The sequence below is a fragment of the Nannospalax galili genome, unplaced genomic scaffold (genome assembly GCF_000622305.1).
Source record: "Nannospalax galili isolate Female #2095 unplaced genomic scaffold, S.galili_v1.0 scaffold291, whole genome shotgun sequence".
NCBI lineage: Eukaryota > Metazoa > Chordata > Mammalia > Rodentia > Spalacidae > Nannospalax > Nannospalax galili.
In genome coordinates this window covers 2,733,062-2,756,812 of record NW_008330588.1, presented here as the reverse complement: position 1 = coordinate 2,756,812, position 23,751 = coordinate 2,733,062, and the positions used below count along the sequence as shown (strand labels likewise).

Below are 23,751 nucleotides of genomic sequence, written 5' to 3'. Positions count from 1 at the left end.
GCTTTCTCCTTCTACCAAGAGGGCTTCAGTTCCCCTGGAATTGGAGTTATGGATGGTTTTAGCTGCCATGTGGGTGCTGGGATTCAAATCCAGGTCCTCTGCAAGAGCAGCCAGTGCTCTGAACAGCTAAGCCATCTTTCCAGCCCCCTGAAAATCTTTTTTATGACAATGAAGAAATATCTGACACTGTTTATACACATAAAATAGTTAAAGTGGTAAAGCCTGTTTTTTAAAACTAAAAAATGTTCAAACAAACAAAAAATTGTGGAATAATGTGTCTAGAAGTACTTAAAAGTTTTACAGGAGTCCACTAAGAAAAATGGAAAAGAATTAAGTAACTCCAAGGAAAACACAACAACAAAGATAAGAGCAGAAATGAATAAAGCAGAAAATAGACAAAACAGCTTTAGTTAGCTTTTTGCTAAGAAAATTGATTTGGTAGAACTACTCTAGAAAAAAGTGAAATCACTAATAGCATCAAGAATTAAAATGGGACAAAATTTAACATACAGCAGTGATTCAAAGGCAATGGCAATCTTTATGCTAATCCATCTGAAAGCATACATGAAAAATCCTAAGCACTACTTAAGAACATGAAAATGAGACTTTATTACTCTACCAGTTCTTTAGCACCTGGCAGTGCTACTCCTTGGGTTTTCCCAGGGACTGCCTCTGACCAGAAGCTGATCAGCTTGTGGGTGAAGGACTCACCTTTGCCTCTTGCTCATTGAAGCTGTTGGCGCTGAACATCTGGGCCACAGCCTCAAATGCTGCTGTGAGGGGAAGCATGAACTGCTCGTACTGGTCTTCATCTTCTCCTGCAAGGAACAATCCTGGGTATGACTCTGATGCCATCAAGTCCAAGCTGTATATACTTGAGAAGATGGGGTGAAAGATGAGGTGGCCCCAGGGTAACTCAAGGGGGTCCCTTTATTATTCCAACAGGTATTAGTAGTGATCTAAAAGATAAACTGTATATCCAGAAGCAGAAAATTTTTTTCTAAATATTTTATTTATTATTTTTATGTGTATGAATGTACTGCCTGCATGTAGGTAAGTGTACCCATCATGCAGTGCCCGAGGACAGAAGACAGAAGAGGCCATAGGATCCCCTGGAACTGGGGTTACAGACAGTTGTTAGCTGCCATGTGGGTGCTGGGATTTGAACCCGGGTCTTCTGCAAGCACCACCAGTGTTCTTAACCGCTGAGCCATCTCTCCAGCCTCCCAGAAGCAGAAAATTTAAAGTAGTGTGGGGAAGCCCTAACTTTCTAAAGCTGAGAGTTGTCAGATTCCCACATGTAGATACTACATGATGTTTATTTTGCCTTGGTGGTGAGAACTTGTCAGTTGAGAGAGGACGTAGGCTGTTGTGTAACAACTAAGTGAGACTCAAATTTGACAGGTACTTCTGGAGGCTTTACTCACGTGTACTTTTCTTAGTAATCTTTCATAAACCTGGAAAGTTTCCTGTCTTTTTAGTAGGATTAAACTAAAATAGCTCAAAATCACAATGATAGATACCACTGAGCTTCAATTATTAGTTGAACCAAAACTGCCACTCTCATCAACCAATGTTATTACAGTGACTAAGGCCTCTTGGCTCATATGTACTAGAAACCCACATAAGAGAACTTTTGACTGTCTCAGGTGGGAAGGTTTCCCTATCATTGTGGGGTGGAGGTGGTTTTGGCCAAAAGGATGCATTTAGAAATCTCAATAATTCTCTTACTTTACAGATGTGGTATACGAAGAGAGAACTTTACACTAAAAAAAAAAAATTTATTTAGACAAGGGTCTCACTATATTGTCCCAATTGGCCTCAAACTCAGACTTCCTGCCTTAGCCTCCCAAACAGCTGGAATAACTGGTGTGCACCACTGTATCTAGCTTGAAGAGAATTTTAAAGCCACTGCATAGCAAGATGAAAACTTTGGTTGCATTTCTGTTCCAGTTATAGGGACAATGATGTGTTTCTGGTGAAAACAATGTTACTTCAGCATGTTACATGGTTGTTACTGTTGAAACAGAGACTTCCCCTATACCTAGTACTCTGTCCTCAAATAAAAAATTTAGAACAGTGCCAGATTACTTCATGAGCCTCTAGGATTTATTGCAGTACCTAAATCCACCATGAGGAGACGCCCAAGTGCTGTGTAGAAGGTAGTCCGACACCGCATGTCTGTCAGGTTGGACTGATTGTTAATACCCAAAAATGAAAAGTGCTCGCTCTATTGAAAAAAAGAAAACAAGTTAAAAAGGTAAAAACATGCATTAGAGGTAGAATGCAAGCCAGTAATTTCAGAATTACTGAGCCCTTTCAAACTAATGGCTCCATGGTCATTCCTAATGGATCAGAGTGTTTTTATTTATTTTTTAAATTATTATGGTTGGTACCTACTACTAATTTATACAGTAGTAGGTGGCTTTAATATAGCTCAGGATATCCTGACCCCAAAGAGCAGCTGATAACATAAGTGTAATCTGGCAGTGTGATCGTGGGAGTCAGGATCAGTCTTTTGCTGTGGCAGCATCCAGGACCTCTGAAGCATCTCACTGAGGAAGTATATGTGGGTGGCTAGAACCGACAGGGAGAAGGGCTAACATCACTCACCGTGTGATTGTTCAGCATGAACTGTACCGCACTAAGCTTCACTAGCTTCCTTACGCTGCTGTATGTAAGGACAAAGCAAGACGGTCAAGGAAAGTGTGGCACAGATTCTTTAAAGCAGAACTGTCTAGAATTAAGCATACTTTATCTAGATATTTTATTTTTCTAAACCACAAGAGTCTACTACTGCCAAACAGGAAAAAGTGTTCTTTCTTAGCATTTAACTGATCAGTAAGAGAATACCATACTAAACTCCCACTTGTAAGAAAATCGCCACCACCCAGCAATTCTCCTAGGATTGTGACTAAGCTAGAGCGGCTCCTTCTGGCAGGGGTTCCAAGACAGACTTTATGTCCTAAAGCTCTGCTTGAGGAGCCCACTATGTACTACACATAAACCCCTCTTACTGAGAAAAAAGTCACCCAGGAAATCTGTCACAGTTTCTTGCTCTTGCTGACTCCAGATTAGGAAAAGCTGTCTTAAAGCAATTCAAACTTTACAGCAGACAATATCGAAGTCAAGAGGTAGGCAAGTCACTCCTGTGAAAAACCCTGGATGTTCCCACCCAAGAGTTGAGAGGCTTTATTTCCACTAGGATGCTAAAATCTTGGCCACAGACAGTGTACCTGTGAGCCAGTGCCCCTAGGCATTTATGTATCTTAGGACCAGCCAGGGATAAATCTGTAGTCAGCTATTAGGCTGTATGGTGCTTCATTTCTAGGGACTTGGAATTATTCTGGATTCTGTGTGGGAAGAATACTTGAGTACATGCCACAGTTCAAAGTGGCAACAGCAGTCAGTCATGATCTAGGACTGGCATGCAAGTTTCTGCTAGGCTCAGACTCTAGCTTTAAAGGATATCCAATGGAGAGGTCATTGAGAAGCTGCAGTGTCTTGGAGGTGATTGGTTCACAACGACCCCAATACTTCAAGTTGGTGATGCTGGAGGACAAAAAGAAAAAAAAGCAAGAGAAACTTTTGATTTGCCTGGTTTTCCTTGAGGGCTAGAAGAAGAAATTCATTCATCAAGTCACCACACATCTGCATCACCAATTCACAGACATCACGACCACAGAAAAAAAAAAAAAGGGTATAAAATCTCTGTACTTACATTTGGTTGACTAGAAAAATTATCCTTCAGATAATCTTCACTACTTGGTTCCAAAGCTACACTGGCCCATACCCAGGCCCTTGGAATTCTGGGGCACTCCAGGGCTGATTTCTGCAGCAAGGGTAAGAGATTTCTGCGGCAGTGATAACATGCAGACGTATGCAATTCTGCACCTGCACCATCCACTGTCAGCTGCAGAACTCTAGTAGCCCTTGCTTCTCTATTCTTGGCTGGTAGAGTCCTTTAGACCCCCTTTGCTTTTTCCATCTTAAATTATTAACCAGCTCATGGATATCAGTATTTAGGGCTTGGGATAGTTGCAAGGAAGCAAAATGTCACTTTGCACACAGCCCTGGGTTATCATTTGGCTCCTAATGTGTGCTTTGATTAATTGAGCTCCTAAAAAGGGGAAAATGTAACCAAAGGGACATAACTTAAAAAACAACAAAAACAAAAACAGAAAAAGGGCCAATTAGGAGCGCCAACTTTGAAGACATTTGAACAACAGCAGATTTTGGAGACTCAAGACTCCTGGAGGGTGTGATGCTTCCTGAGAGGAGCAAGCCCATGTGAACTTGAGCCTCTCCCCTAGGAGACAGGCATTACTAATGGAAATCAGCACCAGAAAGCAAATGCCTACTCTGGGCATCCCAGACAGCTCAGTGATGGACTAAGTGAAAGGCCAAGTACCATTCACCAGGGAGGGAGCTCCATTTTGCTAATGCCGTGATAGGGTTTCACCAGTGATTCCAGAGGCTAAAGAGGAGATTCGATAAAATTCTGTACAAGCCTGGAATGCTCTGGGGCCGGGCCATATCTCTAAGCACAGCTTGTCACACACTCAAATGCACAATTTTCTGACGCAAACGATCAATGCTGGAATACCAAGGCAGTGGCAGCACAATGCCAAGATCACAGTTTACAGTTGCAACAGGACTGCAAGGGCCTCTTGCTGATGGCGAACCAAAACACTTACATTTTGCCTATGAAGACACTGAGGACCATGGTCTCATCATTCAATCCCAGAACTTCTGAGAGTCGGCGGTACAGCTGGTGTCATGTAAAGGGAAGAGAAAGTAATCAATGTGGATTAGAACAATTATCTCTGCGCTGTTTAAAATGTGCCCACACTTGGGGGATGGGGTGGGGATAGAGATATTGGAAACAAGGGACCGTCCTGGGAAGCAATGTTCTGAAAGGATGGACCAGCTTCAGTATTAGAATACTAGATCAAGGGGCTGGAGAGATGGCTCAGTAGTTAGGAACACTGGTTGTTCTTGCAGAAGACCCGGGTTCAAATCCCAGTACCCACATGGCAGCTAACAACTGTCCGAAACTCTAGTCGCAGGGGATCCAACAGCCTCTTCTGACCTCTGTGGGTATTGTATGACATGGGTGCACTTACCTACATGCAGGCAATACATGCATACATATTAAAAAAGAAAAAAAAAGAATACTAGATTGAGGCTGTGTTCTTATTGGTCCCCTTCAATCCTGAAATTCCCCAAATACCGCCAGAACTGCAGGCTGTTCTGAACATTAATTCATGTATAGAGACGAAGAACTGCCAACACGGGGGAGCACAACAGATGTTTTGACTGGCCATTTGTTAAGCATATGGAGCACTAGAGAAATGGACCCAATTCTTTGACGACTCTCTCAGAATCTTATTTATGAAGAGAAAACATTTGCATTACCCAATACTAAAAATCTGGAGACTGTATCTTAACTGTTATCAACTGTTTCCCTCTATCACCAATTCCACACCCAAGAAATGAGAACTAAATGGTGCCAATTATAAGTCTGTTACCTTTGAGGATTTTTGCACCTGGTCCCCAATGTAGATCTTGCGAAACTGTTCAAAAAAACTCAGCATGGCCAATTCGAGCTTCTCGTTACCCGCCTGAGCCAAGCGGGAATCTGTTAGGTTCATCAGCTGGAGCACCCTAAAGGAAGAAGAGCAACGATATTCTCAACAGCAGGATATCCTGGGCACTCTGGACACTCGCAGCTACCTCAAAATCATCCAACAGCCTCTTATCTTCTCACACTCCTACTCAGAGTAGGGAATGGCCTACTCTAAGGCTGTAAACATGGTGAGGGAGCAAAATCTTCACTTCTTATAAACAGTGGCAAAATGCTGTTTAAAGGTAACTCTTTTCTGGAACTTCTGTGAGATCTTGGGTGGAACAATTTTCTGCATTTCAGTTCATCTATGCAAGTGAGGGAGACTAGACCAGCCCAGAGGTTGTCGATCTTTACTTTTCTCACAGAGCTATTGGAAGGAGACACATAGTGAATAATGTTGTTGGCAGGGAATGCTTCCAGGGACAAAGTGCAGAAACACTATGTGTGGCTTCAACCCTTTTCTCTAGGCCTCTCTCTCCTCAAGAAAGAGATGTGGTGAATGTGGAGTGAGTAGGAATGGCATGCATACAAGTGAGTCACTGATGTTTTACAGTGCGAGACTACGTAGTAACTATTTGACATGAGTTTATAGACTCAATCATGGTATTGCAACACTCAAGATGAGAACCAGTCTACAACACACAGTTTAAACTTATGATGTACACATAGTATAGTATGAGGCTGCAGAATCAGAAAGGTATTATCTTTGTTCACTTCTTCAAAAGTGCTAGTGGCACAACATCATGGAAACTATTGTCAGGATTAAGGCACCCAAGGGCAAAAGAACATCTGATAAACAAAATGGGGACTGAAAGACACCATGGAGAATTCTCAGAAGACTAAGAATTGTAGCTTGAGATGTAAAAGAACCAACAAAATATAAGTCACCAGGTTCCTGTGTGTTTTCCCCAGGAAGAATTTGGAAATTTAGAACTCTTAAGGTGGTGGCTCTCTGCAAGGTCCTAAAATCATTTTCACTACAGCACTCAAGCATTCTGGCCCCTTCTACTCGCACCCACAGGAATGTAGAGTAGGGTTCCCAAAGCTGTTGACTGTGTGACATCACCACAGAATGATGCAGATGTGAGAATCCAGCTGTCTCCTTCATGTCAGACATGAACGAGATTTGTAAAATTGTAAGACAACATAGCTCATAAGCTTTTGTTTAAAAAGTATTTATTTATTTAGTGCTGGGATTGAACCCAGGACCTTCAGTATGCTAGGCAGTGCTCTACCACTGAACTACATCCCCAGCCCTTTTTTCCATTTTTAAAAATTTTGAGACAGGGTTTCCCTAAAGTATTAAGGCTGGCCTTGAATTCACAATCTTTCTGTCTCAACCTCCTGAATAGCTAGGATTACAGAACTATGTCACCAAGGTAGTCTTAAAAAATGTGTTTATGTTAGCATGTAACGGACTTATTATTACAATAAAATGAATTACTAAATATTAAAACCCCAAACTCCAAATGCTCTTTGAGGTCCTCAATACTGTTTAAAATGGTAAAGAAGCCCAGAGAGCAAAATGTTTCAGAATTTATACCTGTTTTCAAATCTTAGAAAAGAATCTTGTCTTTTAAATTTGTTAGGTAGATTTGTAGAAATCACTATGTTCCCCCAACCCCGTTCAAGTTAGATAACTTTTCAGTAAGTTTTAAAATTCATTTAAAAGGAGAATTACGCAGACACACAATAACTACAATTCTGGAGGTCACAAGAACCATGAGAAGCTGCAGGCGCTCTGTAATTCAACCTTTGGTGACACTGAGGAACTGGTTTGCTTCTGTTGTGTTAGCACTGCAAAAGCAGCCTATGCTCACCTGACTCTTAGATAGTGTCCCTAAAAAGAGCCAACAGTTAGTCCCCTCATTAATTTTCTCAATTCCATAGATAGCATTTCCTTGCTGATTACTGCTAAAATGCTTTTTAATGTAAGTCATAGTCCGGGTTCTTAGTGCAAGCTTGAAAGACTCAGAGTTGGCTTAAGGCAGCAGGCCTTTGTCTTCATGGGCATTCAGCTGCCCAGGAACATGTTCTACAAAGGGTAGAAGCATCAATAGCACTCCATCAGGTGCTGAGGAGTGGTCAGAGTAGAAGTGAAGTACTCCATTGGGCACACTTACCGACAGACAAGCTCACCATCCATAGCGTCTTGCTCATCAGTGCTGGCAAAAGAAACCCGGCCACCAATCACAGCTCCAATAATATAAACCAACCAAGTCAGTCGTCCTGGGGGAGGGATAAGACTCATCAGTGTCCCTCTAGCAATAATTAAAAAAAAATTTTTTAAAATTATTTTGTTTTCTGTATCTGAGTGTATTGCCTGCATATGTATAAGTGTGCCCATGTCATGCAATGCTTGCAGAGGTCAGAAGAGGGCACTGGATCCCCTGGAACTAGAGTTACAGATGGTTGTCAGCCGCCATGTGGATGGTGGGACTCGAACCCAGGTTGTCTTCAAGAGCAGTCAGTGCTAACTGCTGAGCCAGCCCCTCATCTAGCAATAATTTTGTGAAGATATTCCTTACCACAAAATTCCTTAATCTTAAGAATACTCTAGTAAAGCTGTAAAAATGTGACTTTTCTCTCAGGGGATGGCTACTATTGCAGATATGATTTTAGTTATTCCTGCTTCCCTACGGCACTTATAATTATTTTGCATACGTGGAGGTAACAGAGGATGATGAATCTGTTTGTAGGTATGTAGCAAAGAGAGGCAGTAAGGAGTGAAGGGTACTGAAGTTTCTCTACAGGATGACAGCTTCCTGCACATTATACTCACCCTCCTGCACTGCGATGTCCATTGGGCTGGCACTGGCACTCTGTAGCAGTTCCTGGTAGGACTGGGCCGACTGATCAAACAGTTGCACAAGAAGCGCACATGTCTTCTCATACTCACATCGTCCGATGGTGGACAGCTGGTCCAACTGCTGCTGGACCAGCCCTGTATCCTCCAGGGGATCCTCCAGGCCATCCCTACCCAAGAAAGAAGACAGCTCTCTTAAAAAGTGTCTGTTTGGGGCTGGAGAGATGGCTCAGCAGTTAAGAGCATTGACTGCTCTTGCAGAGGACCCGGGTTGATTCCCAGCTCTGACATGGCAGCTAACAACCGTCTCTAACTCCAGTTCCAGGGGATCTGACACCCTCTTTGACCTCCATGGGCACTGTTCTCTGTCTGCCTACCTATATGCAAGCAATACACCCATACACATTAAAAAAAAAGTCTGTTTTCTCCTCAACTTAGCTACTGTTTTCAACCACAGAGGCCCACATCTCAACATTAATTTTCTCCAAGGAAATTTACTTAAAAAAGTCGGAAGGCAGATGTCTTTGCCCCAGTGTCAGCCTGTTTTGTTGGCATTTTAAATCTTCTCATTAAAAAAAAAAAGAAAAAAAAAAGAAAAAAAGACTATAGACAATTAAACATATCTGACTCTGAGCAAATTAATGAAAAAACACACAAGAAAGGTTCCTAAAGAAAGACTTCATTTAATATGTGGCATTTGAAAAGAAGGCCTGGTAACCCTTTACTACAAGTTTCTGACTGAGTTAATAGTCAAAGTAGACAGGAACTCTGTTAACATAGCACAGTCTGTATCAGCTTGCTAGAATTACCATTTCTAATAAACTCTGAAATTAAGAGTTGATAATCTGACCTCATAATCTCATATCTACTTATTGTTTAGGAGTTTCATTAAGTATTGTACTTCTTCATCAGAGTTCTTATCACCTGTGTCCTAGACTACATCCCAATTTAAAGAAAGTTAGTGGCAAGGATAAGCACCATATGATGTGTTCTGTGTTTGAAGGCACTGCTACAGATGGTGAAAAATGGGGACACAAACAGGATGTTAAGGAGAAAGACTGCTCTTTCAGCCTTTAGGCGCTCTGTATCTACTCTGGCAACACGAGGAATAGCCAGAAACAACTTTCTCATGGTCAGTTTGGGGTCTGATTTCTTTTTTTGTTTTTTTGTAAGAGAGGGTCTCCTTTAGTCACAGCTGGGCTGGAACTTGCTATGGAGACCAGGCGGGCCTCAATCTCAGAAATTTGACCACCTCTGCCTCCTGAGCGCTGGGATTAAGGGCCTGTGCCACCACATCCGGCTGAGGTCTGATTTCTAGTAAGTCTGACAATCAGGCTACTGGTAAGGGAATGTTCAAGGCAGTCCAAGTTTCCTTACCTCAGTATGATGTGCACAGATTCTAAACGGGATGTGATGTAGGCTTTAGTGACCTCAGGAGTATATGTTTCCAGCATATGGGGCTCTGTGGCTTTGACATATGGCACAGAGGCTGCCAACCGCTGCCAGAGGCTCAGGAGATAGTGCACGCTATTTGGGGCAAATTCCCAGTGCTAAGGATAAACAACAGAACAAAAGGCATATTTTTCATTTCTGTACACAAAGCCCTAGTCCACTTGACACAAAGATTAACAAAAAAAAGAGGAGGTTTTCAGGTATGTGAATCTCTGTATGGCAATTAATTTAACGCCCAGCATCTTAGAGGTTAAGAGTTTAATGAGAAGGTGACTGTGTTGGTTGTATAAACCCTGATTGTGGTTCTCAGACAATAGCATGCAGAATTGCTGGGTGAACTTATTAAAATAAAAGATACCCAAGCTCCACTCTGGACCTAGCGAACCAGAAACTGGGGATGAGACCCAAGACTTGTGTTTTCCTTCAAGCTCTCATATGATTCTGACGTAAGTAGTATGGTAGATGAACCAATGCTCTCCAGGACGTGACTAAGAAAGAGAGGGCACTATCCTTTTCATTCTTTTATCTGGCCCCTACTTCCTTCTTGTGTTTTTCAGAGAGATAATGAGGGAATTTTCTCTTTTTTAGTACTGGAGATTAAACCCAGGGCCACATGTATGCCAGGCAAGCATTCCACTACTTAGCTATATCCCTAGCCCTTCTCTTTCTCTAAGCTAAATATTTTTCTTGTAATTTCCATGTTTCTCTAACCAAACTCATTAAACATTAAACTTTTTCTTCCTGTGGTACTGGGTATTAAATCAAGAGCCTCAGACGTATTAGACAAGTAATACCTTCCAATTTAAACAAATAAACCATAATAGTCAACACCTTGCAAGGTATCTTATATTTAGTCACCTTTGACCAAGGTATGTATGCTGGGGGTGGAGGTGGTAGGAGACAGGGATTCTTTTTTCTTCTCTTCCTGTGATGCTGGAGACTGAACTAGTACCTCACACATATTAGGCAAATGCTCTACTATTAAGCTACGTTCCAAGCCCAACAATATTTTTACAAGTTTAAAATAAATAAGCAAGAGAAGAGATTCCAATATTTAAACAGAAAAGACACAGCAGTCAAAGACAAACCTGTAGGCTGGTCACTGTGAAGTTGGCTATCAACCGGATGACCTCGGGGTAGTTTTCCACTTTTACCAATTCTCCCAGCTGGTAGTTACTCTTTAACCGGGCCAGTAGTCTGCAAAACTCATGGTAATTGTTTGGGTCTGATAAACTCTGGCAAGAGCATAGAAGGAAAATAAATGGAAAATGTGATCACCACACTTTAAGAATGACATGTACTTGGGATGGCCCAAGGGAGGGGAGGAATCTACTTTGAAACTCGTGGCCTGCAGATCATGATTTAGAACTCTATGTACAATGTTTAGAAACAAGTAAAAAGTCACTTAAAATGTTTGGTCACATTATCTCATCAGCTCAAAATAATTACATGGACAGAGGCTTCTTACCCTCAAGTGGCAGGATTTGAAACCAGTCTACAAGGATCACACTACTTGCCTAAGTTTGCAAAGTTGATTAATGGCAGAAATGGATATCCTAGAACATGTGTTTGGCCTGTTTGCCTCTTCCAGATCAAGGGAAATCTAATTTCATTTTCATGTCTGTCAAACTGATTACTAAGCACAATACTAGTTATAAACTCAAAGTTACACAAATGCTTGTTATTTTAGTACATAATTATATCCAGTGCTATATATTTTTAAAAAGATATTCACTGGCTTCATTTTTTATTCAGGAATGGATCACACTTCATTGGACAGAATAGAATTTGGGGAAAGGAGTTTGTTGGTTGATTTGAGATGGGGTCACATTCTGTGGGCCAGGTTGGTCTTAGAACTCACTATGTTAGCCCAGGCTGGCTTCAAACTCATGGCAATCTCATGCCTCAGCCTCCGAAGTGCTAGGATTATAAGCATGAGGCACCCCACACAGCTTATGGTGGACCGAGGTTAGTTTTATAAATAGGAAAGAAGAAGAAAGGAGAAACAAGAGAGCAAAAAGCAAACTGGGCATATCAAAGTGACTCCTTGTAGGGTAGGGACAGGATACAGGAGATAAAAGAGTAACATTAACATGTTGACTTTCTGGGGAATGATCCTACAGCTTGAAACTGGCTCATCTGGGACATCCGACACACTAACCAGTTTCTCAGGTCAGATAACAATTTAGCTGTGAATCCTGTGAACTACAGTAACAACTGGCCTGGCAAGATATGTCCATCGATGCAACAGTGGTATGAATATTATGGGAGTAACTAACCCATTCTTTAATTGGATTTAAGGTCTGCTTCACAGGATGGAGCCCACATCTGACATTGACATCAGGCTTAGGAAACTGCGGCTAGACAGGTCATAGGACATAGGGGATAATCTAATACTAGTCTTCTATTAAATAGTTATTGTATTCAACAGACTCCTAATGACTTATTGTTACAACTATAGATGAATGCATCTCTCAACTCTCACCAAAGAAGTTTCCTTATGCAAAGATAGTGATTAACACAGAAACCCACAACTGGCCAATGTACAGAGAACAAGAGGCTGCAGAGTGCTTAACACAGAATAGGACACCTATCTCAAACTTCTGCCTCCCAGGGATCAGGGATCATCGTGGAAGAGGGGGGCAGAAAGATTGTCAGAGCCAGAAGTGGTGGATAACCACAACGAAACAGAGTTTTCCAGGCAGCTGGTCAATTACTCATATGAACTCACAGCAATGGTGACTGCATGCACAAGAAGAGATCTGGGTAAGGGCTCTAAATACCATCAAATTATACTGTATGAAAAAAATCACAGTTGGGCATGGTGGCGCATGCCTGTAGTCCCAGCACTTGGGAGGCAGAGGCAGGCGGATCTCTGTGAGTTCAAGGCCAGCCTGGTTACATAGTGAGTTCCAGGACAGCCGGGGCTACAGGGAGACTCTGCTTCAAAAAGACAATCACAAAAATTCAATTTAAGAAAGTTTAAAAAGGGTAAGAACGCTAACAGAAAAATACGTAAAATTTATTAAAGTCTGTTAGCTTAGTTAACATACAACACCGCTGTCAGGAAACCCAGTCCTGATAACACTGACTATCCTGTTCTGTAAAAGGCCAAAGTCAGGATAGCAAGTGCTAAATAAAAATTACAGCAGCCCATCATTTTTAGCTAAACTTCTGTACAAAAAATTTAAACATATTAATATATTTGTTTCCTTATCAATACTTTTCTCTATTAGTGCTAAGGGCAGAAACTTTGTTTTATTCACTTTATTCAATCCTGGAATACAGTAATTGTTTGGTAGAGTTTGTTGAATGAATACAGGCATTTTTAAAGAGAAAGACAAAGCTAAGTATATTTAAAACCAAAAGGATTTGCTGGGCGTGGTGGCGCATGCCTTTAGTCCCAGCACTTGGGAGGCAGAGGCAGGTAGATCGCTGTGAGTTCAAGGTCAGCCTGGTCTGCATAGTGAGTTCCAGGACAGCTGGGGCTACAGGGAGACCCTGTTTCAAAAATACCAAAACAACAACAATAACAACAAAAACCAAATGGATTTTAGGATTTTTTTTCACCATGGCGAATTGTTTGAAAAGGAGGTGTCAGATGAATTTTGGGACCGAACAAAGAAAAAAGGACCATTAAAGTATGAAATGAATATTTGAAAAAGAAGTATTTCCCTTCCAACCAAAGACAGCCTTAAAATGTACACTTTAGGTTATCATGTCAATTTTAAATATGCTGAGAAACAAAAACCAATCTTTAGAGTCTTAGTTTCTTGAGGTGTGGGGGAATGACAAATTCCATCTTTACTGGTCTACATCAAGACACCCCTTTTCCCTGACTCCTGCATTTCTGAAGCTGGAGGACCCAAGGTCCTCTGAAGCAAATATTACACAAACTGATTCACACAGACCTTCAGAAAAACAAGACTAAACTGTTTCCTAGAATCTGTGGAACTATATATAGCCTTTGATGAATTTCCTTCAGGGTTCTATTGTCATACACTGATTTGATACGTATATAAATTCTCAGAACTCTTACCTGTGGATTTTCCAGTATTCGTTTAACACCATCAACAAGATGAGAGAGAAACTTGGCCCTCTCAGCATTGTTAAACAGGGATCTTCTGACTGAGGCAATCTGTACTAAGCAGGATAACACCTGAAGGCAGAACACAACACTGACACTTAGCAGGATGCACAGCTGTCTTCAGCAGCCCTCCTCTAACATTCACTAGGATAGCTGACAGTTTTGAAGCAGAAAAAACATCCCATCTAAATTCATCACAGCAGGGACCTATGGTTACATACAGCTTGGAAAGTTCCTGTAGATATTTCCTGCCTACCCCATTCACTTTAAAAAAAAATTAACCTATTATTTTTAATGTGTACATGAGTATACTGCCTACATATATGATAAGTGCATCCGTATCATGCAATGCCCATGGAGGTCAAAAGAGGTCATCCAATCTCCTGGAACTTACGGACAGTGGTTAGCTGTTATGTGGGTGCTGGGAACCAAACCCAGGTCCTCTGCAAGAGCAGTCCATGCTCTTATCCACTGAGTCATCTCTCTAGCCTCTCTCCCATGAGTTTCATAATTTTTTTTCTTAAGAGCAGAATAATATTCTTTTTTTGAGACAGGGTCTCCCTGTAGCCCCAGCTGTCCTGGAACTTACTATGTAGACCAGGCTGGCCTTGAACTCACAGACATCTGCCTGCCTCTGCCTCCCGAGTGCTGGGATTAAAGGCGTGTGCCACCATGTCCGGCCTCATATTTAAGTCTTAAAAATACCAGGCAATTTACAGTTTCACTAAAGTTTGAGATTTAGATTTTTGTTTTAATATAATCAGACTCTGCTTATAGAGCTATGATAAAATAATGAGGTCAAATCAAGCCTTGAAAAAAGTTTTTTACACTGAAATAGCTCCCTCTTTCTCCACTGTGTTAGATATTTATGGGGTCTGTCCTTCTGATCTACTTTCTGTTCTTTTCTACTTGCTGTGTTTCTGGAAGGCTGATTTCTGTCAGCAGTAATAGCTCAGCTCTGTTGCCCCTGGCTTTGGGGTGGCTTCAGCCATGGGGAGAAGGAGGGCAGAGGGCAGAAGGCAAGAGGTCCTACCCTCTGGCTGAACTATAGGCTGGCAGTCTCTCTACTGCTGTAAAGTGTCCCCTAGGTCACAGGTTGAGTTCCTTCAGAGTTCCTTTCCTTGCTGCTAGAGGTCCCCCACTCCTGTTAGCCCTTGTTGGATCACCTTAATTTTATCAACATACTGAAATAGTCTGTTTTCACTAACTATCACTTTTGACTGTGTTAACTTTTTCCTTAAGTGATTTAATGATACACACAACACTGAAATCATGTTTGTGCTCAAGGGAAGATCTGGATTAATTTGGAAAAGTACAATGACCCGAAAAATGATCTACTGCAGAAACACCATGCAGAACCTCTATTACTTTACTGTGTTTCTATGTATATTTCATACATAGCAGTATTTTAGTCCAACAATCTAAATACTGGACCAACAAGGTTTTAGAATCTGAATGATTTTGAGATCTGAGGTGCCTTATTGCTTTAAAAGACAAATACACCATTCCTGACAGCTTTCAAATGCTTTTCAGGGTAGGCATACAAATTAGCCTTTTCAGCACAGGTCACTATGTAACATTAGCCTAAGGGCATTTTTGTCAGCCCCCCCCCCAACTTGTTACACAGTAGGGGATAACAAATTCCATATATTAAGGCTTCCGCCTTCCAAGTGCTGGGATTACAGGTGTAATTACAAGGATTTAAAAAACTTTCTCAGGATAGTCCCAATGGTTTAATTACACAAGTATCAGATGACTCTTCACACTCTAGCCTATGGCAATCAGCGGGGTCATAAACATAAGATGGGACAAAAAGAGCTTGACAATTAGCTGGAATTTACAGAAGTCAGGAAGCATTTAAAAACAATTAGGACCTCACTGCTAGAACCTTCAGAATATAAACTTAATCCCATTCGACTAGGTAACTAATCCCAATATGCCTAGGCCTTACTTCTGTGATTTTATAATCAAACCAGACATGAGGTTTATTCACCACTGCTCTTTCTAGAAATAGGTTTGCTTTAGAAACTGTGGTTCTGACTTACCAAAGGTGAGAATGAAGGAGGGATGGAATGATACAGGTCAAAAAACAGCTGAAGAGTTGAAGAATCTAAGAATGCTAGTGGAAAAAAGACAAAGAACTTTATTGTGCCTGCATAGGGCTCCTGGCGTCTTCCTGCAACGAACAGCAGGGCCATATTCTGCTGCTTATTCATCAAAAAGTGTCTATTTTCTTACACAATGATAAACCAGTAGCGATTTTTTTATTTTCCTTTTTGCTAAAAAAGTACTAACTATAGTTCTATGATTCATTGTTTTGATTCTTAGGGAATTTTAGATTATCTATACCTCTGTTCGTACCAACAACTTTACATTTTTGCCCTTTGGAACAAAATCACAAACTGAAATTATTTTATTTTTATTTTGGTCTTTTTGAGACAGGGTCTCCCTGTAGCCCCAGCTGGCCTGGAACTTACTATGTAGACCACGCTGGCCTTGATCACCAGAGATCCACCTGCCTCTGCCTCCAGAGTGCTGGGATTAAAGGTGTGCACCACCACACCTGGCTTGTTTTATTATTAACTAATTGGTTTTTTGAGAAAGGGTCTCATTATGTAGTACTGGCTGGCCTGGAACTCTCTATGTAGATGAGGCTAGCCATGAATTCACAAAAATACACCTGTCTCTGTTTTCCAAGTGATGGGATTAAAGGTACATGCCACCATGCCCAGCTTGGTCTTGCTATGTAACTCAGGCTGACCTTGATTCTGGGATTCTCCTTTATCAGCTAGGACTATAGGCATGTGCTACCTAATGAGGACTTGTTTTTAAATAACAGAAGTGTCTGGGCAGTTAACAAAAGAAAGTAAAAACAGATGTTAATCAATAATTACAAGGTCTTTGTGCTAGGGAATCTATAAGATTATTCCACTAACCCCTCCCCATGCTGTAAAATCAGACATAAAAACACAAAAGTTAGCCGGTCGTGGTGGCGCACACCTGTAGTCCCAGCACTTGGGAGGCAAAGGCAGGCGGATCTCTGTGAATTCAAGGCCAGCCTGGTCTACATAGTGAGTTCTAGGACAGCTGGGGCTACAGGGAGACCTGCTTCAAAAAGACAAAAAACAAAACAAAACAAAACAAAAAAACCCCAAAACAAACAATAGAAAACAAAAAACCCCACAAAGTTATTTTCAAAGTACATAAAGGATTACAGGGGCTCTCTGGATTATCCTGACACGGGGTAGGCAGGTTTAGGTGGTAGAAGCTCTCTGTTACCTGATCTCCAGCTGGTAGGGATCTGTACTGTACACAGGTCATCTGAGGACTCATCAGTAGATGTGCCGATGAAATCAAAGTTCAGACAGTTATGGGTGAGTTTGAGCAGCTGCATGAGCAAGCCATGCTGACTTTCATCATTCAAGTTCAGATTCTTTCCTGAAGCCTGGAAAAATTGCCATACAATGAGCTCCAAAGCTCCAGCTTCTTCCCAGATTCATAATTAGGCTGTTAAGCCAGAAAAGGAGGGCTTATTTCAGCACAGTAAAATGTTTTTCACTCCAGGAAGATACTGTACTTCTATTATCATAAAGCTACCAAGAAAACATCTACTTTCTTTTCCTTTTTTTTTGAGACAGGGTCTCCCTAATAGCCCCAGCTGGCCTAGAACTTGCTGACCTTGAACTCAGGGATCCGCCTGCCTCTGCCTCCACAGTACTGCGATTAAAGGTGTGTGCCACCAAGCCCAGCTTTATTTTTTTAGTATTAGCACATACATATTATAAAAACATGAAGCTGGTATTTAAAGACAGTCCCTTGTTAACACTTACTCTTCACATGTGGTACACATAATGGCCATATGGAATTCTAAAAATTACGGGATGCAGCATTTGCATGTGAGGTCCTAGTAATTTCTAGGCATGGCTGAAAAAAAACTATGGACAGTTCATAGAAAGTCTTACAATCTCCTTTCCTCTCTCATTATAAACCACCATTACCCAAACTCTAACCACAAAACAAAATTACCCTGGGTATTACATATTTATCTGTAGTCTACCCGTAGACTTACAGTTGAATACTGGCCCTTAACAATTCTGGCAATAATTTCTAAGGATCAGCTAGGCCTCAGTGACTAGTTAATTATTTCTGACAGGAACAGGGAGGAAGATCTTATTCTTCTTTTCTCAAAAACTATTTCCCTCAGGGAGTACCACAGCTTTGCCAATCAGCTTGCCCAACCTAAGAAGCACTTACAAATCTAGGGTACAATAAATGAGTTAAAGATAGGTATTGCTGCCAGGCATGGTGCACTGAGAGGCAGACAGGTGGATCTCTGTGAGTTCCCTGGGGCTACAGGGAGACCCTGTCTCAAAAAGACCAAAAAAAAAAAAAGAGGTATCATTAATGGGGAAAAGAGAAAAGAATCCAAATATTTTTTTTGAAACTAAAATTGGGAAATATTAGAAAATGAGAAAAACATAAAAGTAAATAAAAAAATTCAGAGTTATTCTCATTTAGCTTTCTATGGCGACAATGTGACCAAACACTGTTATAAATGTGCAGGATGCTTGAGGTGATCTCCCTTTCCCTTTCCCTCCCTCCTTCCCTCCGTCCCTCCCTCTTTTTGAGATAGGGCCTTATTTTGTAGCCTAGGCATATGGTACCATGCCAGGCTTGACACAGTTTTTTCTTGTGGCACTGGGGACTGAACCCAGGGCCTCCTACATGCCAGATATCCCAATCCTGATTTTTGATTAGTTCACTGTTATTAATAAGTGAAATTAAAACCAGCTTTCTACTTTAAAACAGGTAATTTCCTTATGTGACACTGTCTACCTCTTCAGGTTATTGAGTCTAAATGGATGCTAAAAAATTCAAAGCCTACTCTTCCTTACAGATGTTGCTTGTTTATTTAGTGCTTTTAACTCAGCAGGGGACAGAGAAGTCACCTAGTTTTGATTGGTAACAATGTAGTCTGAATCTGCTTGCAGAACACTTAAGAACCCAAACACCATAAAAGTAACATGCTTTAATTCTGTATAGAAACATTTTATGTGGCTATAAAAAAAAACAGCAAATTTCTAACTTCGAGATAAACTTGATTCCTTGAAGATAGGAACAAGCGATACTGCTCACTTTCTGCTTTTTTTTTGTTTTTGAGACAGGGTCTCCCTGTAGCCCCAGCTGGCTTGGAACTTATTATAGAAGCCAGGCCAGCCCTGATATCATAGAGATCCACCGGTCTCTGCCTCCCAAGTGCTGGGATTAAAGCTGTGGCGCCACCAAGCCCTACTTACTGCTTTTTATCCAGAGCTTTGAAATGGGGACATCACAATTCCCTGTTTAAGTGTGTGGTCAACCTGGCTAACTGCTTCTCTACATGTGTAGTATGTGAGAGATGATGAAAGGGATGCATAAATTTCAGTTTAGAGCTGGCTTCTAAAAAATTCCCACCTTCTTTTACTGCTGAAAGAAACTGGGACTCATGACCTAACCTACAATCATACCTGTTTTAGTAAATTGCAGGACAGTGTGAAGATATCAAATAGTGATGAATCTCGGAAAGAGGAGGCTATTTTTCTGTGTTTGGTTAAAGGATGGGTGGTGTCTGCCTGCAGAGAAGAAGAATAAGCCAACACAAGTTTTAACATTAATTGCAAAAAATATTTTTTTCATGTAGATTTCAAATAAACCAGAAAGACTTCCGATAATGCAATATAAATACAAAATATTATTTTTAAAGCTTAACGTATGTTCAATCAGATCTAGTGAGATGATATGGGGAAGGAAGCTGCTAATTGCTAACAATGATCTCATTCCTCTATACCTCAGAGGAAAAACAACAGGGGGATGAGTGTTTCTCCTTCATACTTTTACGTCTCCTCTGTACTCAGGGAGTATTGCTGACATACACTGCTAGCAATTGCTGTCATGTCTTAGCATGGCTTAGCCACAAAATCATGCTTAGATTTGGTAAGTGAACCAATCAGGGTTGAAGTGACTGTATATTTTCAAAACCAGTCATTAACAGCCATGACCCTGAAAGAAATGACAATGGCCTGTAATCTCACTTCCTTCTCTAACCTAATTTAACATGGAAGGGAGAACTGAAATGGTCTCATTCTGCTGATCCTGTTTTTCCAGCTGCTATAAATTGGTATGCCTTGCATTTATAACATAGTGGGCACTCAACAAGTGGAATAAAGCCTTGTTAAAGTTGTCCAGGGTATTTGCAGTCTAGCTAAAACCTAAATCTTTTCTTTTTACCAATCCAAGAGGGACCCATTTTGTTTTTGCATACTGAAGAGTTAATACAGCAAATCTTCTTTAATGTCAGTTTTAAGTTCAAATGGCCATAAAGCACTTTCTGATACGAATGTGACAACCAATAAATAATGGAAAGTAACTTAAAGGTTCAAATTATTCCAATTCTAGCATCCATGTCACTGTCATACATGTCTTAGAAAGTATCACTAGATGATACATATCAGAATCATTATACACTATTATACTGATTGTAATAAGGACACATTATCTATGCCAAACATTTTCTACCCCTCCTCCCCAGGATTGAGCTTAGGGTCTTCTGCATATCAGGCAATCATTCTACCACTGAACTACACCCCCAACCCAATGTTTTTATCACTAAGTAAAACCATGGAAAGGTATTCTTTTTACGTCAATATCATGTATTTGGAGGGGGAAAGCTTTAAAGGAGAGAACATTAAGCCCACAGTCTTAGTACTTAGTTAACTGATGCTGTCCTTATTATAAGACTAATAATGGTTAAATAGTCAGTTGTTAAGAGCACAGGATTTGTCTAAGACTGTCTGGGTTCAAATTTATACATTACTGCTTACTAACTGTGAAAACTGTAGGCAAATTATCATGTGCCTCAGTTTTCCTTATCTAGAAAATGGAATAACCACAATACCCACCTCACAAGATTGTTCAGAATAAAATCAGTTAGTGTTCATTAATGTGCTTAGGATGGTGGGTGGCCCAAAATAATCACTCAAAAATCTTAAGCTATTGATGACTTTTATATTTACTGCTCACAATGGGGACTGCATCTAGAGAATACAATATGGACTCCAAATGTGAACATGTGAACAGGCAGTAAGCTAGAACATCAGGAGTACCAACTTATAGTTAAAAGTTTTCAGGGTTAATAAAATGTCTGCATAATTACTAGCAAGAGCAACAGTAATGCTTATGAAATTAGTATGCTGATAACATAAGTGTGAGATGATATAACTAATATTAATATTGGCCTGTTCAATAATTATGAAACTTTAGCTGGATATAGAAGTAAACAATTGAAATGATGATAGCCAGAGCAAAAAAGGAAAAAGAACAAGGAGACAAAAAAAAAAAAGCCACTGGCATTTCCTCTGTAATATTTGGTAACATCAATAATTATTTGAAGGAAAAACTTGTATTTAGCAGATCATTTTACTCTGAAAAGATTACCAGCAAAATCTTCAGTAGTAGCACAGGGGGACTGATTTTTGTTTATTTATATTTTTTAGTTTTATCTTAATAATTTTTTGAGATATGGTCTCTAGCCCAGGCTGGCCTCCAACTCCTAATGTAGTGAGGAAGACTTCAAACCTCTGATCCTTCTGTTTCCTTCTTCGGAGTGCTGGGGTCCTGGTGTGTGTGGTTCAAGAAACTGAACCCAGGGCCTGTTGCATGCTAGGCAAGTACTCTATCACCTGGACTCCATCCCTTACCCTGGGGACTGATGTTTAAATGACTTCAACATGCAGGAGCAGAAGGGCCACAGAAATGCTACTGGTTTCACTCTTATGATAGCGGTTTTAAGACTTACTCTCATTCACTAGAGTAAGGCAACATTTCTTTCTTCCTTTATATGTTCTCTTCTCTTTTCAAGATAGAGTCTCAATATGTAGCCCAGGTTAGCCTCAAACTCATGAAGATCTTCCTGCCTCAGCCTCCCATGTTCTATTACAAGGGTGCATTACCATGTCTACTGCAACTTTTCATTACAATTTGGACTTAGGACCACATCCTCATCTTTAAAAGGAATATTAATACCAATGAGGAAAGCTGATACTGGAGTGTGAAATCCATTGGAGATCCAAGAGGGGACCAGGATAAAAGGTTGCACTTACAGAGGAAAACCCAATGGAACTAGTTTGTTTCAAAACGGCATTAATCACTTACCGCAAAAGCACACAACTGCCAAAAAAGATCATCTCACACAAAGCAGAAAGCACCAAAACTAGGAAAAAATGTGTCACTTACTTCAATGAGGAAGGCTGTAGCACTTACTTGATTAATTTCATTGGTTAGTTGAGATAAAATTGTGACGCCAATGATGCAGTATTCAACACTGTCCTAGTAAGAAAAATGTACAGCAGAGTTGGCATGTGCTTGATTTTGGTATTTAGAATGTACTCATACTGCTGAATTATAGATTTCTGTCACTAGTGAAAGAAACTATCTAGAAAAGGCAGCAAAGAATTATAGTTTAAACCTGTTGCCTTGTAGGACAAAAAATGACCTCCATAAAGAAAGAATGCTATTCAACCCAATCAAATTTGGAAGTTCCCATAAGTACCACGGCATAAACATTAAAATATAAACCAAAAACCACATCTGTGTAAGGTAAATGACAAATGAGGACCACGTTTTTCAAAGAGAATGCTCACAACAAGAGAAAGATAAAGAACTTGAGGAAAAAATGTAAGATAGGAAGTTGAAAGAAAAAGCAGTAAATTAATACATGGAAGTTTGTTTTGCCCCATTCATAACTCAATGATATTAGTTATTCTTATCCATAAGTTATGAAAATAAAAATGCTTAGCTTCTAGGACTGAGAGATATAGGAAGAGGGGACTCTTACAAACTCATCTTTATAAAGAGTTATTTGGAAACATCTTTGAAAGTAAAAGATAGTCCTAACCCTCTGACTGAACTCCAAACGTTAGGAGTTCACCCAACAAACACACTCAGAGTGTGACAAGACATATGTATTGTATTGGGATATCTACTGAATACTTCATAACCCCAAACTGAAACAAACTAAATGTTCACCTATAGAACACTAGTTATTAAATTATGGCATTTTAGCTTGGTATAGTGTGTAGGCATTTTCAAAATGGGCAGAGTTTATTTATGCTATATGCAAATATGGCTAAGACATAGCAAGGGTAAAAAGAATATGCCAGATAATGCCATTTTATGTTAATTTTTTAAAAAGTAGGTAAGCATCAAGTCTGTTTCTGTTGCCTTTCCCATTCCTGGTATACCAAATATATGTATTTAACATATGCACACACTGTACCTGTAAAAACCTCGTGACGTCTGTGATTGCATTTCTGAAGACATAATCATCCTTCTGACAGTCAAACCACCCCAGTTTTGTAATTCTGGCATACAACTGAATAAGTGCCTGTGTCACGAAAGCAGCCAGCTTTGGTCGGGTGGCAAGGTAGTTGAGCACATAATTCCCTGTGAAATGAGAACAGGATGTGTGAGAAAAGCCCGTCACAGGAGGGTGGGGTGGATTGCTAAAGTATATTAAATAGCCAAGAGATGGTGAATTAAGGCTTAATTCTCTTAATTCTTTATGCTGTAAGATGATGTTTGTTACTATTATTTTCATGATACTGGGGACTTGACTCAGGGCTCTGCTCATGCTTTGGCACCACTGAGCAAAATCCCACTTTCCAGATTAAGAGTATGGTAGTCTTTTGAATTTTGAATTCTATACCATCATAATGAAAAACTAAAGTTTAGCAGTTTTAA

At 40.3% G+C, this 23,751-nt stretch overlaps 1 protein-coding gene across 3 annotated transcripts in view; it reads right to left on the bottom strand.

Moving 5' to 3' along the window:
- Window positions 1–23,751, bottom strand: part of Xpo7 (exportin 7) — an 86,253-nt gene that overhangs the window by 17,813 nt on the left and 44,689 nt on the right. For 2 of the 3 annotated variants that reach the window (XM_029554667.1, XM_029554670.1), the window contains exons 4-19: window positions 23,288–23,454; window positions 22,246–22,338; window positions 19,482–19,586; window positions 17,254–17,419; window positions 16,020–16,093; window positions 13,927–14,046; window positions 10,976–11,122; window positions 9,813–9,985; window positions 8,412–8,605; window positions 7,753–7,858; window positions 5,532–5,667; window positions 4,698–4,771; window positions 3,472–3,552; window positions 2,614–2,677; window positions 2,122–2,230; window positions 712–818 (exon numbers count right to left, since the gene is read on the bottom strand). In XM_029554667.1, coding sequence (XP_029410527.1) covers window positions 712–818; window positions 2,122–2,230; window positions 2,614–2,677; window positions 3,472–3,552; window positions 4,698–4,771; window positions 5,532–5,667; window positions 7,753–7,858; window positions 8,412–8,605; window positions 9,813–9,985; window positions 10,976–11,122; window positions 13,927–14,046; window positions 16,020–16,093; window positions 17,254–17,419; window positions 19,482–19,586; window positions 22,246–22,338; window positions 23,288–23,454 — 1,916 coding nt within the window. The remainder of the gene's footprint in view (window positions 1–711; window positions 819–2,121; window positions 2,231–2,613; window positions 2,678–3,471; window positions 3,553–4,697; window positions 4,772–5,531; window positions 5,668–7,752; window positions 7,859–8,411; window positions 8,606–9,812; window positions 9,986–10,975; window positions 11,123–13,926; window positions 14,047–16,019; window positions 16,094–17,253; window positions 17,420–19,481; window positions 19,587–22,245; window positions 22,339–23,287; window positions 23,455–23,751) is intronic. The other variant, XM_029554673.1, reaches the window with a different exon arrangement.